The sequence below is a fragment of the Fundulus heteroclitus genome, chromosome 16, assembly GCF_011125445.2.
Source record: "Fundulus heteroclitus isolate FHET01 chromosome 16, MU-UCD_Fhet_4.1, whole genome shotgun sequence".
NCBI classification, from domain to species: domain Eukaryota; kingdom Metazoa; phylum Chordata; class Actinopteri; order Cyprinodontiformes; family Fundulidae; genus Fundulus; species Fundulus heteroclitus.
Genome location: NC_046376.1, coordinates 36,120,109 through 36,137,741, shown reverse-complemented (window position 1 = coordinate 36,137,741; position 17,633 = coordinate 36,120,109). Strand labels below are relative to the sequence as shown.

At 42.3% G+C, this 17,633-nt stretch overlaps 1 protein-coding gene across 1 annotated transcript in view; it reads right to left on the bottom strand.

Annotated features, from left to right (window-relative positions):
- Positions 1-877: 877 nt before the first annotated feature.
- LOC105939680 (proline-rich protein 12-like) overlaps positions 878-17,633 on the bottom strand; it is a 38,585-nt gene continuing 21,829 nt past the window's right edge. Inside the window, exons 5-13 of the mRNA XM_021308190.2 lie at positions 16,972-17,576; positions 15,629-15,745; positions 14,385-14,518; positions 13,483-14,255; positions 11,569-11,688; positions 6,996-7,093; positions 6,750-6,881; positions 3,547-3,642; positions 878-1,903 (exon numbers count right to left, since the gene is read on the bottom strand). Of these exons, the coding sequence (XP_021163865.2) occupies positions 1,769-1,903; positions 3,547-3,642; positions 6,750-6,881; positions 6,996-7,093; positions 11,569-11,688; positions 13,483-14,255; positions 14,385-14,518; positions 15,629-15,745; positions 16,972-17,576 (2,210 nt within the window). The 3' untranslated portion in view covers positions 878-1,768. The remainder of the gene's footprint in view (positions 1,904-3,546; positions 3,643-6,749; positions 6,882-6,995; positions 7,094-11,568; positions 11,689-13,482; positions 14,256-14,384; positions 14,519-15,628; positions 15,746-16,971; positions 17,577-17,633) is intronic.

The window sequence follows — 17,633 nt, the reverse complement described above, 5'->3', positions numbered from 1 at the left end:
AGCTAATAGGCACGGTCCATAGATTTCCAATAGGGTTGAGGTCAGCACCACTTGCTAGCCTACTTTATCCATCCTAAAACCAGTTCTGGTATGTTTGGGATAATTGTTTGGTAAACAAACCCAAAGTTTAACCATTTAGCTGTTTATTTGTGCTAAAGTTTAAGAATTTGGAGGTGGTCCTCCTCTTTCATTATTTCATCCACTTTGAGCAATGCACCACTGGCCCATTAGGCTCTCAGCATCATGCTCAGAGGCTACCATACTTGATAGCTAACAGTGCTCTTAGGTTTTAAAGCTTCAAATTGACTTCTTTTCACTGTTGCCAAACTCAGTCTCTGTAGCAACCATCTTAGCTGATCATGAAACTTCTCTCTTAAAGAATTGAGGTTTTTCCACCTGCTGATCAGCAAATTTCAGTTGAACTGGAAGGGGATGAACTGTGTTCACTGAGACAGGGACTGGGAAAGGGACTGTTGCAGTTTTTGGCAGGCTTAAGCCTTGATGCCTCCTGGGTCATCGCTAAACATCCTAACCAATTTCCTTTTTATCTGGAGGCAACAGTTTAGCTCAGACTGCTGAAACCTGGACACAGATGGTTGTTTCAATTAGACGATTATTCCACACACATCCAAACTGGTTTTAGGAGGAATAAATCAGGCTGTCAAGAAGCTTCTGGAATATCCCCAAACTCAGTTGTTTGGGAAATCTATGGACTAATATGTGTGCACCAGCAAAATAACCAATTTAAATTAACTCTGCCATTTAGTCAGTATGAATGTATCATTCCAGCTGATGACAAGTGGAGGATGTGAATGTTCGATCGGCACTGTACAGACATTCTTTCGGGCAAAGGTAAAAAAAAAAAAAAAAAAAAAACTTGAGCACGATGCTGTTTATTTTTCATCACATTTGTCATTTTGAACAGTTTTATTTCCCTTTGTCAAATACAGGAATTTCATGTACAGAAGAGCAACTGCCAACAAGAGAATGTATCAGCTGTACAGTATTTACACATTGAAAGAGTCTCCAGGAGAGGCAGAACAATAGGAAATATTAATCACCAACAAACAGATAAAAATGACCAACATTAAACACGGACATTTAGGCTGCTGGAGGATCTTTTCACCTCACATTTCTTTAGAGAAAGGCGTGCTTGATTTTTTTTTTTCCATTCCATTGTCATTTGTAGCAGTAAACCATCTATTTAAAAAGAAACAAAAACATCATGGTTTGGAACAAAGTACAGTTTATGTTCCTGCTTACAGCTTGTAGTCCACTAAAATCGCCTCTTAGCTCACTCAACTCTAGATTGAACTCTGTGGGTTGAACAGAACCAATAAAAGAGGGCAGCTCATTTTATGTACATCCCTTTAAAATATTCTTTAAAAATAAGAACAAGAAACAACCCACTGCTGAGGTGGGCATTTTTAAAAATGTCACTGTATAAATTATACAACCCAGAGATATTAACACATACTTAAAGACAGCTGGGCGGGCGTCCATCAAGTTCTGAGGATCTCTTTCACAATACTGTCCGTGTGATTTCTGTTTACAGGATTTGGGGGACAATCCACCACATTCAGAGTTCATTATCCTGTTGGTCAATACCAGCTATGAAATCAAGAGGTATGTAAGATGGACTCTACAACAAAGCATGTACCACCAACAAACTGACAGTGGCGGTTCTTTGGTTGCAACCAGACAGTTTGCTTGATGCTGTGGGTGAACACAGGGGTTTACAGGCTGAGGTTCAAGCCGTGGTCCTCCTTCAGGCCTTGGCACTAAGAGTGAGCAGCTCGATGAAGGAGCTGAACAGGCTCTCTAGCCAGGCCTGGTTGGCCATGCACTGCTGCACCACCTCCTCCTGGCCAGGGTCCTCTGCTGCCTGCTCGATGTTACCAGTCTGGACAGGAAATAAAGTTGGATACAGACATCACAACAGTCATCTCTTCAACATACCTGAGGGGATCTGGTAGGTGAGGCTGTATGGCTCTGTGGTAGAAACTAGACGAAGAACTGATGCTATAAGCATGATGTGATGCAGGATACAGGTTAGAAGTAGGACTGGGCCTATCGTACTGTCTCTGTCACTGGACATCAGTTTACAAATGAAAGTGTGCTAGGTGAATAAGGTGAAATGAAATGAAATGAAATCTAAATATTACTGATGGGGGTCATTGACTCAGGTCATCTACAGTGTCCCGCTAGAGAATTCATTTATAGATAAATAAGCTGGAATAGACAGAGCCCGATAGACTATCACACTGAATACCCATAAAATTGAATTTTTGCTCATTGTTCTTTGTAAAATAACTCAAGCTCAGCTAATTTGGGTGGAGAGTATTGGTGAGCATGGATTTGGGTTTAGGCCATTCTAGTACCTGAATCTGCTTTGATCTAAACCAGTGTTCTCAAACTGAAATCCTTGAGGGCCTGTCCCATGCAACATTTACATTTATCATTTGCTCTACACACCAGAATCAAGTGACTAAATTAGTCTGTGTTTAAAGCTATTATCCTGCTGGAAGCTCAACCTCCAACCTACTCTTAGGTGTGCTGCAGCTTCTAACAGCTGCTCTTCCAGAATTGTAGTGGATTTAGCTCCATCCATCTTCCCATCAACTCTGTTCAGATGTCCACAGCATGATGCTGGCTCCATCGTGTCTCACCATGGTGATGCTGTGATGGTGTGATGTGCAGTGTTAGTTTTCCTCCATACATGTATTGTATCTAGACCATAAAAACTCATTTTTGTTTTCTAACAAACCTCTGGTGGCTTCACAAAACAGCTGCATTTAGACCCAGATTAAACTACACACAACTGGACTCTATTGACTGCTGAGGTGATTTGTGAAGAAAAGCGGTTGTTTATAGGTATCAGAGTAAAGGGGGCTCAATGCCAGAGCATATTACACTTTACAGATTTTTATTAGTGAAATCTTTAAAAATCTAATGCCAGTTTCTTTCCGCAGCACTAGTATGCATTCCTTCGTGTTAGAAGAATCAAATAAAAATTCTAATACTTTGAAGGTGCAAGGTGTTAAAATGTTCACCAGTTCTAGTTCTTTGTATGGTTGTAGACCAGAAACTAAATCCTGAATTTCCCCATTGTGGGACAATGAATGATTTCTTATTCTTATTAAACCACCAAAATATTCCCCTTTTCCCTCTCTAAATCAATGAAATTAATCCAACGTTTTCTTTGTTGCTTACTACCTTCTCATGTCTGGTTTGCTGTGCCGTAATCTATGCCTTGTACACGGTTGACCAAATCTGGTTAAAAAGTTTCATCACTGCATTTACACACAGTTTTAGTAAAACAGTTTTAAGCAACTGGCCTCTTTTCTGTTTTAGGTTTAATCTCCAATTTGCAGTAGGTTGTACAACTGCTACTGGTATTTATGGGATGCAAAAAGTTGTGTTGAAAATATTGTTCAGGAGCAGAGGAATGAGTCCAATCAACAGTATTCAGATGGAGGACAAAGAAAAGCCAAGGAATAACAATCAGCCAACTGAATATAATTACATGCATGAAGCCTTCCTTACCTCCTTCTTGCAGTGCAGGAAGGTGTGATACTTGTAGTGGTGAAGGGAATGATATAGACTGTATATTCGACAGGTTTCAATTGAAAGCTTCATATCCTGAGGAAGGTTGAAAGAAGAGAGCTTTAATAGCAAACATTTCTTTTTTCTTCTTTAGGAGGTCCACAACATTTTAGCAAAATTTTGTTCTGCACAGGGGATTAGGGTTAAAACGAATGTCTGTTTCTGGCCCAGTAATCCACAAAAACACTTTGAAAGTGCTAGTTTCACAAAGAGTAATTATTAAAAAGTCGAAAGGCCAATGCAGTGGTCCGACAGGCGATGATCGAATATTCAGGTTCGGATGTCCAGCACCTGGCTGCTGCTTTAGACATTACGGACACAAAAAAATACACATACACATCGCTTAGGGCGCAGTGTGCTGCCACTGTAGCACCGGTGTGTATAAATACCAGCTAAATGCATGCATTAGTAAAGATTAGAAGTGGTCTGTGTGTTACAGCATGGCGAGTTGCTTGTGTGGCTTCGGCTTGTTTTCATGGATCAAGTCGCTTGTTTCTCTCACAAGATGAGTGATTGTTTGTGTCTGCGGAGGTGTGTGTGTGTGTGTGTGTGTGTGTGTGTGTGTGTGTGCGTGCGTGCGTGCGTGCGTGCACATACACACACACACACACCGGTATATATTTTTTCTTTGTATTAGCTGTAATTATACACAGATTCAGCGGGTTCTTCCTCGTGTTTAATGCGTTGTGAGAGAGGAGAGGACAGCCTCTCCTACCTTTCTACTAGCACTGCTTTCTTTCTGCTCATTTTGAGACCTCTACATTTCAACCTACATTTAAGTTGTTATACGCTGGGTTTCTTGACTGAAGAAGATTGAAATGAAGCTCTCAGGACATTGTCCTCTTTCAAAATGACTGGTATTGCGGTTGCGGCCATTGTAGTTTGTACTCAGCTTGTCTGACCATCCGGGAAAGTCGGGCTGTCTCTGGGCAAATGCCACGTGATTTGAGAAACGTCCCATTTGGTGCATGTGGACATTGTCTGAAGTATTTTGAGTGTTCACTATGACTAAAAAAGCGCTATATAAATTCATTCCATTTAAATGTTTTGTTTTTTTTTACAATTTACACAACAATAGTGATGTACAGTGTGAGATGTTCAAAGCTTAGGATCCTGCTTTAGAACCCAACCCTATCTTCAGAAACAGACACGGCTGCAGTTAGACTCACATTCAGTTACACACTGCTGGACTCTGTTTACAGTGGTGACTTCCGAAGACAACCAGATGCACTGAATTTTGTTTAGGGCTAGCATAGCATGAATACCACTGCATGTCAATTTTCAGACTTTTATTTGAAGAAAATCTTGAAACCCATGACTAATTCGCATAGAAAGCTGAAGTGTACTTTCTCTTGTTTTCTTTCCTTCAGGCAAGGTTCATGGTTTGTAAATTGCAAGATTATATTTCAGTTTGACCCACTCTCTTCATGATTGCCCTTAATAACAATGTTGTCGTTCTTCAGTTTTGTCTGCACTTCCTTGGAGAAAAACCTTCTCATTTTTCCTCGCTCTTGGCCAATCACTGAAAAGCAGTGTGTTCATGTCAAAACTCCATCAAGTCAGCTCGGTTTGACCCTGCTATTGAGCAGGGCAGGAGAAACCCAGGCTAGCCTTGCTGAAATGCTTGCTAAGCAAGTAGTAGAGCGCGGCTAAACCGAGGCGGTGGGAATAGCGTTTGTGTGGAGCCTGAGGAGCATTCTGGCGCTAAGGGTGGCAGTCTGTGGAATTTGAACAGGGGAACTTGCTGCCTTCCCAGGATGCAAGCACCCTGCTCAAACTCCTGTGCCACCTCTTGTTTCACATAAAATTACTGCATCAATGCACCGTAGAACGGAGGTGATCATCCTGTGGTTCTGCTAAGGTGTTCTGGAAGCCCTGGTTGCTTTGAGAGCGGCCTTTAGGCCAGCTGCATTGTTGGTTCTCATCTGTCTCTCATCTTCCTCTGGACAATGTTCCATAGATTCTCCACCAGGCCAGCTCATTGGTCAATCAATCACAGTGATGTGGTGGTCATTGGACCAGCTTTTGGCACACCTGGCAGTGTGGGTCCGAAACTAAATGCTGACAGAAAATAAAATCAGCATCTCCATGAAGCTTGTCAGCAGAAAGAAGCATGAAGTACTAGTAGATGGCTGCATTGACTGTGGACTTCAGAAAACCCAGTGGACCAGAACCAGCAGAGGACATGGCATTCTAAATCTTCCGTGACTGTGAAAACTTCACACTGGACCTCAAGCAATGTGGATTCTGTTCCTCTCCACTCTTCCTCCAGACTCTGGGACCTTGATTTCCAAATGAAATGCAGTTTACTTTCTTCTGAAAACAGGACGTTAAACCACTGAGCAACAGTCCATTTCTCCTCAGCCCAGGGAAGATGCTTATGGCATTGTCTCTGGTCCAGGAATGGTTTAACATGAGGAAAGCCACACTTGTATCTCATATGTAGGGCTGGTCTGTGTGTAGCCCCAGTCCACTCCTTATGAAGCTCCCCAAAATTATTGAATGTAGTTCGCTTGATGATACTCTCAAGGTGTTGTATTAGTGTTACTGGTGTACCTTTTCCTACTACACCTTTTCTTTCCACTAAACTTTGCAGGAATATGCTTTGATACAGCCCCCTGTGAGCAACCAGCTTCTTTAGCAATGGCCTTGTGTGGTTAACCCTCCTTGCCGAGGGTCCGTGAACATCTCCCAGACTTCTGTCCAGTCAGTAACCTTCCCCATGATGATGTGATCTACTGACCCAGACTGAGAGACCATTTAGAGACTCAGGAAACCTTGAATTTATAGGCTGATTATGGCTGTGACACCAAAAGTTTCCAATATTTAACTTCCTCTAAATTCTAATTCGGGAAGACACTGAATTTTGGGTTCTCATTAACAGTAGCAATGATCAAAGTGACAGGAAATGAAAGCTTACAATATTTCACTCTTTGTGTAGTGAATCTTTAATATTTAGTCTTTACTTTCTAAAATGAGGTACAAATAATATTTAACTTTTATACAATATTCTGAGATGTAACTGGATGCAAATATTAGAACATTTTGCTACCCTTTATGAAAGGATGAGATCTTAAACTTGTGTTAGGAGAGTTGTACAAACAACACCTGTAATCCAGTGTGATACTGCATCATCTTCTCACCTGTTGCTTAGGAACACTCTTCTTGATACGATTGAGGGTCTTGCGGCTGTAACCTTCCCCATCTAGATGAACTCTGACAGCTCCTGGCTCCAGAGGGTCTGCTGACATTTTGGGGTACTGATGTAAAGCCTCCTGGGAAAAAGAAGGCAAGTTCAGCTTAACTCTTCCACTATTGTTTTTGACATAATCGTTCTGGTGTTTTGGAATGTAGGTGTGAAACCAAAGAAGTTGAAGGTAAATGTTTACCTGATGCTGAGCACTCATATTAACTCTTCTCAACAACCTCTTCTTCTGTTCACTCAGTAAGCTGTCTATTTTCCTCATGGGAGGGAGGTACAGCTCATCTAAGAAGTTAGAACAACAGAACAGCAGTTCACTTTTAACGCACCCTTCTTCATGAAAGACAATATTTTCTTATTAACGTTGAGCTTTCTATGATGATCCTAAACTGTTATCTTTAAGGATGGCTAATAACACAAACAGCTTCCAGGATTTTTAAAGCCATAAACGAGGGGCTCAAGTTCCTCCAATCAACATAGGTCCTAAGTTATACATATGGGCCTAAAAGAGGACACATCATGCAAGATCCTCTTTTTCTATTTTATTAATTTATCTATTTTTTAAATGGACATCACATGTAAATTGGACAAACCAGATGCAATGCTCGAGTGTATTAGCATATGTGCTAGTTTTCAACACCAGTCCATAGGAGGCTTTTAGAAAAAGGTTAATATTACACAGTACAGTAGAAATAATTAAATGCAATAGCAGACAATTTAAAGTGCAAGTGAACAGATAATTGTACACATTAAACTTAAAACTAATTTATGTATTGACATTGTTATGTGAACAACTCTGTCCTGACTTCAGGCTCTGTTTGAATCCTCTATTAAAGGTGTTAATATCAGTCTGTAGTTTGAAGTCAGTCGGGAGAGAGAGTTCCACAGTCTGGTCCCTTAGAGGAGAAACTGGACTGTCCAAAAGATGTCCTGAACATTGGGACTATACAGTCCCCACTGTCTAAGTGGGCCCTGACATCTCACACCTAAATGTTCACACCTTTAAAAACTAGTTTCAATTTGCTAAAATTTACAAAGTTTTTGAAAGTAAAAAGCTTGTGTTCTTTATAATGTCACAGTGATTCCACCTCATAGGATCCTTGTCCAAGACCATGATAGACTGATTATACAGTGAGATGATTGGCTTTAGTGTGGAAAGGGATCCTTGAGGACATGTAATGCAATATGAGAGATGTGAAAAAAGCATTGCATGCATGTAGAACAGGGCTGCACAATGTAATAACTCTTGTCTGCTAAAACGGAAGCAATTCAAATTAGGTTTGACCTTTTTACATATATTTTTAACTTGACTTGGAAACTTTAAATGTTTGTCAAGAATAATACCCAAGTATTTTGTTTCATTTACATCTGTGATGTTTCACATGAATAACTGTGTCACCAGCATATAGCTCTGACTATAAACTTCCTGACAACAGTCCAGCAGGTCATTTATGTACATTGCAAATAATAGAGGTCCTAACACTGACCCTTGGGGCACTCCAATGGCATTAGGACAGAGATTAGATTTAAATGGACCAACCTTAACACGTTGCTGCCTTCTCTCCAAGTAGGACTTAAACCACAACAGAGCTGCTGATGACATTTTGAATTGCTGTAATTTGTGCATTAATATGTGATGTACAGTATCAAAGGTCTTTTTCAGGTCTAACAACACTGCACCGACAATATGGCTTTTGTCAAGGTTTTTTACCTTGTCCAGCAAATAGCAGTTGGCTGTTTCACTGGAGTACTTTTGTCTGAAGCCAAACTGCTGAGGATGTAGTAGCTGCCTCGACTCCAGATATTCAATTGATTGTTCTGCAACAATTTTCTCCACCACGTTTGAGACTACAGGAAAGTGACTCTGCCAAGGTTGCCCTTTGTCACCGATTCTGTTCAGAACTTTTATGGACAGAATTTGTAGGCGCAGCCAAGGTGCTGAGAGGATCACGTCCCTGCTATTCGCGGATGATGTGGTTCTGCTAGCTTCATCAGGTCATGATCTACAGCTCTCACTGGAGCGGTTTGCAGCCAAGTGTGAAGCAGCCGGGATGAGGATCAGTGCCTCCAAATCCGAGACCATGGTCTTGAGCCGGAAAAGGGTAGAGTGCCTTCTCCGGGTTGGGGGGGATGTGCTGCCCCTAGTGGAGGAGTTTAAGTATCTTAGGGTCTTGTTCACGAATGAGGGGAAGATAGAGCGGGAAACTGACAGGCGGATTGGTGCTGCTGTGAAGCGGGCGCTGTACCGATCCGTTGTGGTGAAGAGAGAGCTGAGCCAAAAGGCGAAGCTCTCGATTTACCGGTCGATTTACGTTCCTACCCTCATCTATGGTCGTGAGCTTTGGGTCATGACCGATAAAACAAGATCCCGGATACAAGCGGCCGAAATGTTTTCTCCATAGTGTGTCTGGGCTCTCCCTTAGAGATAGGGTGAGGAGCTCAGTCATCCGAGTAGAGCCATTGCTCCTCCACTTCGCGAGAAGCCAGCTGAGTTGGCTTGGGCATCTGGTTAGGATGCCTCCTGAAGCACTATATATTCCAGCCCCTCCCAGTGAATAACTGCCAGATTCTTGAAAGCCACCATGTGAGTAAATCATCCAGCATTCTTTGATTGCCTGCCTAATATATATGTCTTATTCCTGTGGATTTTCCTGCCTGCCTGTCCTGTTCCTGTCAAATTCTCCTATTGGCTTCTGTGTCTGAACTTCAACTTCCTGAACTGTCTCTTGACCTCTCCTTCCTGCCTCTGCCCCTGTCTGATACCTCCGCCTTGATTGTGCTTCCCATTACCGATTCTCTCACCTGGATTCTGGATTCACCTGTTGTCTCAGCCCTACTGGAAACCTCAGCCAAGGTTACGGATTTCCTGTGTATGACCCAAGCCCGGACATTGGATTCCCCTTCTGCTTCTACCCTCCAAACTGACTATGTGAAGTGGATCAGTCAGTCAGTGATCCGAATCACCCAGACAGATCCTCTGGATCACTCTCTCAGAACCAGTGCAACCTCCCAGATTCTCATAAGGTTAGTGGCTATTATTCAGTGTCCTCACATCTCCACTGAGTTGTTCTCAGCCACTAACCCTGTGCTCCCCGCCCCCCCACAGTTGTTCCGGAGGTTGGTTCTGCTAGTTCCAGCAAAACCACCATTTTGAAACGTTAATTCCTGTCAGAATCAGAATCAGAAATACTTTAATAATTCCAGAGGGAAATTGCTGTTTCAGTACAATCGCCATAATATAACAAACATCACAAATATTTAAGGGGGAGACGATTTACTGAGGCCTTGCTGCCAAGGAACCGCCTTACACGGTGCCCACAGGGCGCTGCCATTACTCTGTGAAAAAAAATTGCCGAAGAGATGGTCAAACAAATGCTATGGGATGGTTTAGGTCAAACTCACAACCTGAAAGGGGACAGGTGTGAAGTGCCTCCTTTGCATTTAAAGAGACAGCACCAAAACAAGTTGCTTTCAGCCAAACCTCAGAAAAGGGAAAAAGAGGGACTGTGGGTAAACAATAATGAGGAATTCAGATCAAAGTATTGCAGTTCCACTTTATTTAGACCACAACTGAATGATTTAAATATGAAAAGTAAAGCATTAAAGAGCCCGATATATCACCTTTAACTATTTACATATACCCACCTAACATTTTGGTTAAATGTCTTTAGCTATTTGCAGACACAGACAAAGAACATTATTTTAGCCATCGACAAGCTGGCAAGATAGTTGACTGCTCTACTCATCAGAACTGGTAAATTTCATTTAAACTGGCATGGACTTGACTATGTATAATACATCCACAAAACTTCAAAAGTGCCGAGGTCTGAGTCATTCCAGAAGCTTTGTTAGGCTGCTTTATCTGTTCATCATTGTCCTGTTAGAATATCTAACTGAGTCCAAGGTTCAACCATCTAGCTCCTGATTAGAGGTGCAGTTGAAGAATTTGGGGGTAGTGCTCATCCTTCATCATTCCATCTACTTCATGTAATGCACTAGTAAAACCCAAGCTTGACTCTCTCAAACATTCTTGCTGTTTTGTCTGACTTTAAAACCTTTCACTCAAACATTTAGCTTGCTCTGTGGACAGCTGCAGTTTTTTTAGATTATTGTACAGCATGTGCTTCTCTTGCGGTCGGGATCCTCTAAGTCTATGTCTATGTTGATGTGAAGCTGGCTTCATTGTGGTGCTTCATTGGGTGTTTCCTTTTATCTGATTGAGACAATTTTGGTTAGATAAGTGAAACCTTTGGGTGTTCAAACTGGACAATGATCCCAAGCACATATGCAAACTGGGTTTGGAATGGATTCTACGACTGAATCCTAAGGTTTAGACCTCAGCCATATTGAACATCTGATTTCCTAAAAAGCTAGTTTGTTCCAGGAAACCAACCAGATGAACTCTACAAATTGTGCTAAGAAGGTCGGTCAAATAACAACCTGAATGATGCCGGCGGCTACAAAACATAGGTTGTTTCTTTTAACTTACTGAGGGACATATAAACAAATTTTACAAGGGGTGTATGTATATATTTGAGCCTGTCTGGAGATTTTTGACACATGAAAATCTACAACGAACACATGTGGAACCAATGCTGATGTTTAAACACCACTTAAGCTGTGTCCTTTATTATTATTATATTGTTAAAGTTGAGGATGGGTGGTTATGAACTCTGACCAACATGCAGGATCTCTCCACTCTACCATCAGTATATCATATTTCTTTAAGTCATTAATTGCATCATTCATGTGAGACTTACCATCAGTGTCCTCCAGAGCTTGGATCATATCAGGGTCGAGTGCTGTGCTCACCAGCATCTCCACATAGCTCCTGAACATCTCTCTCATGGCTCGGCTGTTCACGCTTCCCCTCACGGGCCCTAAAGCACGGAGATGCTGCATTGAGTGGGAGAACACAATGCAGCAGGGGTTCTGACACTAATGTGTTGTGTGACTTCTATGGTTTTAATTTTAGAAGCTTTTATGAACAAATGCGTGAAATTAGTGTTGAGTATTTCCCGTGTTGATTCCTCCTAGCTCCTTTGGCTTTTTTTCTGACGTGGTGGGTGTTCACTTCTGGAGAGCTATCCCTGTCTTCTTAATGCTCCAAGTTTGTTGGCCCCTGTTCCCCCACCTACTCTAAGAACCAGCCACCACCCCAAAGAGGGGTTAAGATCAGGAGATGTTCCTGACGTCTGGAACGCTTTAATGTTCCCATCATCCTTTTTTTTTTTTTTCTCTTTTCCCATCACCTTTTGTTTTCCAGATGTCCCAAACAATCGGAAAGAGGATTCATCAGGGAACGTAGCTTTGCAGCAGTATTCTTCCTCTCATCTTTATAGTTCTAGCAGAATTTCAGTCTCCTTCATACCTTTCTTGGATACAAGTGTCTTTCTGCTCTTTAGCTTCCCAGTTTTGGTCCATGAGGCAGACACCCTGTTTACTTTTAAGACTAATCTTAAAACTTTCCTTTTTGACAAAGCTTATAGTTAGAGTGGCTCATGTTACCCTGAGCTACCTCTATAGTTATGCTGCTATAGGCTTAGGCTACTGGAGGACATCAGGGTCTATTTTTCTCACTCTACTGAGTTCTACTGTTCTCCAGTTTTGCATTGCTTGTCGTCAGCTTTTAACTTTTTGTTCTCTCTCTTTTTTATCTTCATAGTAGGTACACCTGGTCTGACGTTCTGTTAGCTGTGACATCATCCAGGGAAGACATATCACCCGCTATTACCATCTAATGTAGAACAGATTACTGGATCAATGTGTGCTTCTGTGCTTTTTGTCTCTCTTGTTGTGTCTCTGCTCTGTCTTCTGTAACCCCAGTCGGTCGAGGCAGATGACCGTTCATACTGAGCCCGGTTCTGCTGGAGGTTTTCCTTCCCGTTAATGGGTGGTTTTTTTCCCACTGTCGCTTCATACTAGCTCAGTATGAGGGATTGCAGCAAAGCCATGGACAATGCAGACGACTCTCCCTGTGGCTCTACGCTCCTCCAGGAGTGAATGCTGCTTGTCGGGACTTTGATGCAATCAACTGGTTCCCTTATATAGGATTTTTTTTTACCAATCTGTATAATCTAATGGAATTTGACTTTGTAAAGTGACTTGAGATGACATGTTTCATGAATTGGCGCTATATAAATAAAATTGAAGCGAATTGAAGTGAAGTGTGTGCTGACACACTAACACCCTCCTGCTGCAGCTCTGTTCTAGCAGCAAGCTGATCCTGGAGCAGGTAGTACTTGAGCCCACTGCACTCTCATGGACATCTTGACATATTTTTCATTGCAGCTGGACCCTTCACCTCGAGGTTGTAGATGATCTTAAAAACTGATCTTTCAGGTGTAAAATTATTGGTAGAAGTTTCCAGCATGTGATGCCATGATGGCACACACCTTTTTTTGTAGGCACCAACAAGTAGTTGGACCAATCAGTGCACTAATGAGACTGATTACCTGAAGGAGTTCAGCTGGGCTGATGGTGATCAGGTCCAGGGTATAAAGGTGGTGCAAACTGTTTTTATGAAAGATCTTTTAGTGTAATTCATTAAGTACATATTCTATCTTTCACAACAATTGGACGACAAACCTGAAGCCATAAAACAACATTTGTGTCACAGAGTGGACAGTATGTGATGGACATGACCATGACCATGTACACACAGAGCTGCTGACCTTCATCCTCACTTGGCCGGGAGGAATCAGACTCAGAGGAGGAGGACGGTACCTCCTTCAGCCACTTCTTCCTCTTCTTTGGTGGCGGCTCAGCTCTGTCTTTCGACGTCTTGTTTTCCTCTCCTCCTCTGTTCTCTTCTTTTGCTCTTAAAATATCTATGCTTCCATGATTTACCTGCCTCCTGTCTCTCTCAACATCTCTTCTTTCCCATTCTTTCTGCTCACTCTGCCTCTCTCTCCTATCCCTCTCCTCTTTGGGGATTTCCTTCCTTTCTCCTTTCTCTCTCTCTTTTAGCCTTTTCTCTTGCTGTTCTCTCTCTTGTCTCAGTCTTTCTCTCCACTCCTGTTCCTGTTTCTCCTTCTCTCTCTGCTCCCTATTCCTCCTCTCCATCTGCTCTTTTTCAGTTTGTTCTTGCTCATATTCCCTTCTCTCTTTATCCTTTTCCTCTGTTTCTCTCCTCTCTCTCTCTTGCCACTCATTCAACCTCTCTTTCTCTCTCTCCTTTTCACTGCACTCCCTTAGTCTTCGCTGTCTTTCTTCTCTCATCAACTTTTCTTTCTCCTTTTGCTCCCTCTCCTGTCTCTCCTTCTCCCCCCTCCTCTCTCTTTCTTTTAGTTCTTTTTCTAATTTCTCTCTCTCTCGTTCTTTTTCTCTAGCTCTCTGCTCTTTCAGCTCTCTTTCTTTCTGTCTCTCCTTGTCTCTGTCGTCTCTCTCCACTCGGGGCAGGCTTTGACTGTGAATACTCGACACCTGTTTGGCCAGAGTCTGCCGTCTGTCAGACGGTTGTTTGGAAGGAAGGACAGACACAAAGTGAGCGCCCGTCCTCAGGTCTGAGGAGCTGGATAATGATTTGGAATCAATCTGAAGTCATTACCAGGAGAAAGTAAACCTGTAGCTTTACCTCAGGGCCTGGCCGGCTCGGTGCCATGGCTTCCGAGAACACACTCGGACATAGTCCTTCTTGTTGACGTTCTCCAGGAATTTTACGTAAAGACGCTGGTAGCACATTTTTGCATCTCCAAAGTAGCCCAGGTACTGAGGAAGAACCATGGAGTAAAGGATTACAGGAACGCAGACTGGTCTGAAATGCTCAGGTCCATACAGTGATTTTCACCTGTTCAAACAACTAACTTTACATGGATTTTCCTGGGATTTCATGTGACAGACCAACACAAAGCACACCATTGTGAAGTGAAAGGAAAATGATGAATGCCTTTACAAATGTTTTACAAACAAAAGTCTAGCCATGAACATTAAACCTCTACCTGTAACTACAAGACCGGTAGAGACATACCCCAAAATACCTACGGTTGTAACTGTTGTGAAAGGTGGTTCTAAAAAGTAACAGATGATGGCCAAATACAAATACAAAAAACACAACACTCAGATATTAATAGGGCCTGTCACGCTAACTAATTCTGCTGGACGATAATGTTTTTCTAAACATTATTGCAATAAACCATAATATTGTCATTTTGAGACTTTTTTCAAATAATTTAATAATGGCATAATACCACAAGTATTGTATATCCTCTCAATATAACAGCTCAGATAGATTAAGCGGTTGGCCACCGTCATTTGGCTCATATCCAAAAAAAAAAACTTCCAAAGTCCAGAGGTGCTGTTCAGCTTTGTCTCCAATTTCTTTTCTAACTAACTTTTCTCTGGCTTTCCCACGCAAGGTTCTCATGCTAAACTTCTAGCATGTGCCTACCTGACACAAAATGTTATTCCTTCTACACTGAGGAAATGAAAAGGAAAGGATAAGTAGACACCGGTGCACCAGACTGAAACCTTTTGTTACCCAGTCTCAGAGAGGAGAGGGAAACAAAAGGGGGGAAAAGAAAGCATGCATTCACAAATTATCAAGCTTATTTGAATTAATCATGTGATTAAAATGTATCGTGTGATTAACTGATTTATTCTTCATCGTGACAGGCCTGATATTAATATGTAAAAAATGTTGTGCCTTTTATTCCTTCCACTCCATGATTCACTACTACTTTATGTTGGTATGTTGATTAAACTCCCCATTAGATACATTTAGGTCTGAGGTTAAAGGGTAAAAAATGCAAAGCCAATTCAAGGAATGTGAATTCATTTTAGTGGCACTATAACTTATGTTATGTTATTTGGAAAACTCACATTGCTGGTTGCACAGAACTGTCTTTGGCCATCTTTAATCTCTGGGCTGAATTTCTGGAGCAACGCTTTCTGCACTCTCCAGATGGGTGGGGGTTCCCGGCCTGTCTGCAAAGCCATCTAAGAATATAGACAAACAGGGCATTGAGTGTCTGGTGTCAACATATAGTAGAAACCAGACTGTATAAAAAGGCACACCCATTTTTCCCTCTTTTTCTGGAATTAAACCAGCCTAAGCATTTCTCATTGTAGGTCACTTAGGATTAGCCTGTTTAAGAAAATTCTTTTAACTTTCATCAGATTCAGATGTTTAGATACATCTAAGTAATTGGAAGAATTTCCTTTTAAACTGTCTAACTTGCTTCAAATCGTTCCTTCCTCAAGCCTTTCACAATAGTTTGCTGGAATTCTGGCCCATTCCTCCAGACAGAAGCTGTGTAACTGGGTCAGGGTTGCAGGCTGTCTCTGCCCACAAATTTTCCCTGGGACTGAGATTATGGATTTGTGGTGGACACTCCAAAACATGGCGTTTATTATCCTTGGACACTTAAGAGACAGTTAGGACACTAATTAGGCGGTATGCTTTGGGTCACTGTGCATTTGTAAGACCCCTTTGTGTACAAACTTTAACTTCCTGACTGCTCTCCTGAGATACTGCTCCAATATTTTTATTAATATTGTTCTTTCCTCTTGATGCCATCTATATGGTGTCTCCTTTGCTAAAACAACCCCACAAAATGAAGCTGCCTCCCCTGTACTTCACAGTTGGGATGGTGTTCTCGGGCTGGCAAGCCTCCCCCTTTTTCCTCCAAATGTAACGATTTGCTGAAAATGCAAATGCACAAACTGTAACCTAGCCTTATAATGTTGTCTTATGTTATTGGCTTCTTCCTCCCTGAGTGGCCTTCCAGCCCATGATGGTACATGACTTGCTTCACACTAGATAATGATGCTCCGTTTCTCTAGATTTTCCCACAACGTCACACAAGGAGGTAGCATTAATGAGGAGTTGCCTATAAAAAACATCCACAGTATGCTTCCAGTTGACTCAAATGATGTGATTTCATCAAAATCCCACATAGACATGACATCATGGGCTGGGAGTTCTTAAACTGTTTCAATTTATATTTATCTTAGTCTATGTAAACTTCTAACTTTAAAGAATGTTGACATAAAATTTCAACATTATTTAGCAAAATACAAATCATGTTGGCAGCGTTAGTTGAGAATTTTGTCTGATCTGTCACTGAGAGAAAAAAGGGTTACGTGTCTTTTTATATAGTGTATGTAACTACATAGTTTGAACGGTAACTCTTTGAAGCTGTGGGGAGTGGGTCGGGGGGTACCTTAAGAGTACCGATGTCTTCAGTTCGAACCACAAATTCATCTCGTTCACGAAAGATTCCCTCGCCTCCGCTCTCACTGTCCTCCTCATCACTCTCCCCAGCGATGGCAGCATCAGCCTGCTTCTTTGCCAGGTGCAGAGAGGTGAGGCGCTGTGAGGCGGGGGGCTCATCTGGAGTCGGAGGGGATGGTGGTTCTGAGGAAGATGCGGAGGGCGAGGAAGCAGATGGTGAAGAGGGAGAAGGCTCACCAGCTTCATGATCCTGGTCGTGGTCGGAGGATGAAGGTGGCGGAGTGGTCGAGGGAGGTGGGATGGACTGGGGAAGGCTGGAGAGCGGTGATGATGGGATGGCTGGAGGGGAGGTGGAAGGTGGTGGAGAGGTGCCTGCAGTTGAAGCCTGATGATATAATGACGGCTGAGGCTGAGCCTCTGGGGTCAGGTGGGTTGGACCTGTCTGGTCCTCGTCCTGCTGGATCGGCAGTGATGAGGGGATGGACAAACTCAAGGGAGGAAGGGGTGAGGGCAAAGAATAGGTGGGTGGTGAGGGTGAGATAGAGCGGGATTGAGATGGAGGTGTGGAGGCGAGCGCAGGTTCTGATAAAGGATCTGAAACACAAGTTAGCACATTGTCCAGTGAATAGCACACATTTAAAGGGGAAAACA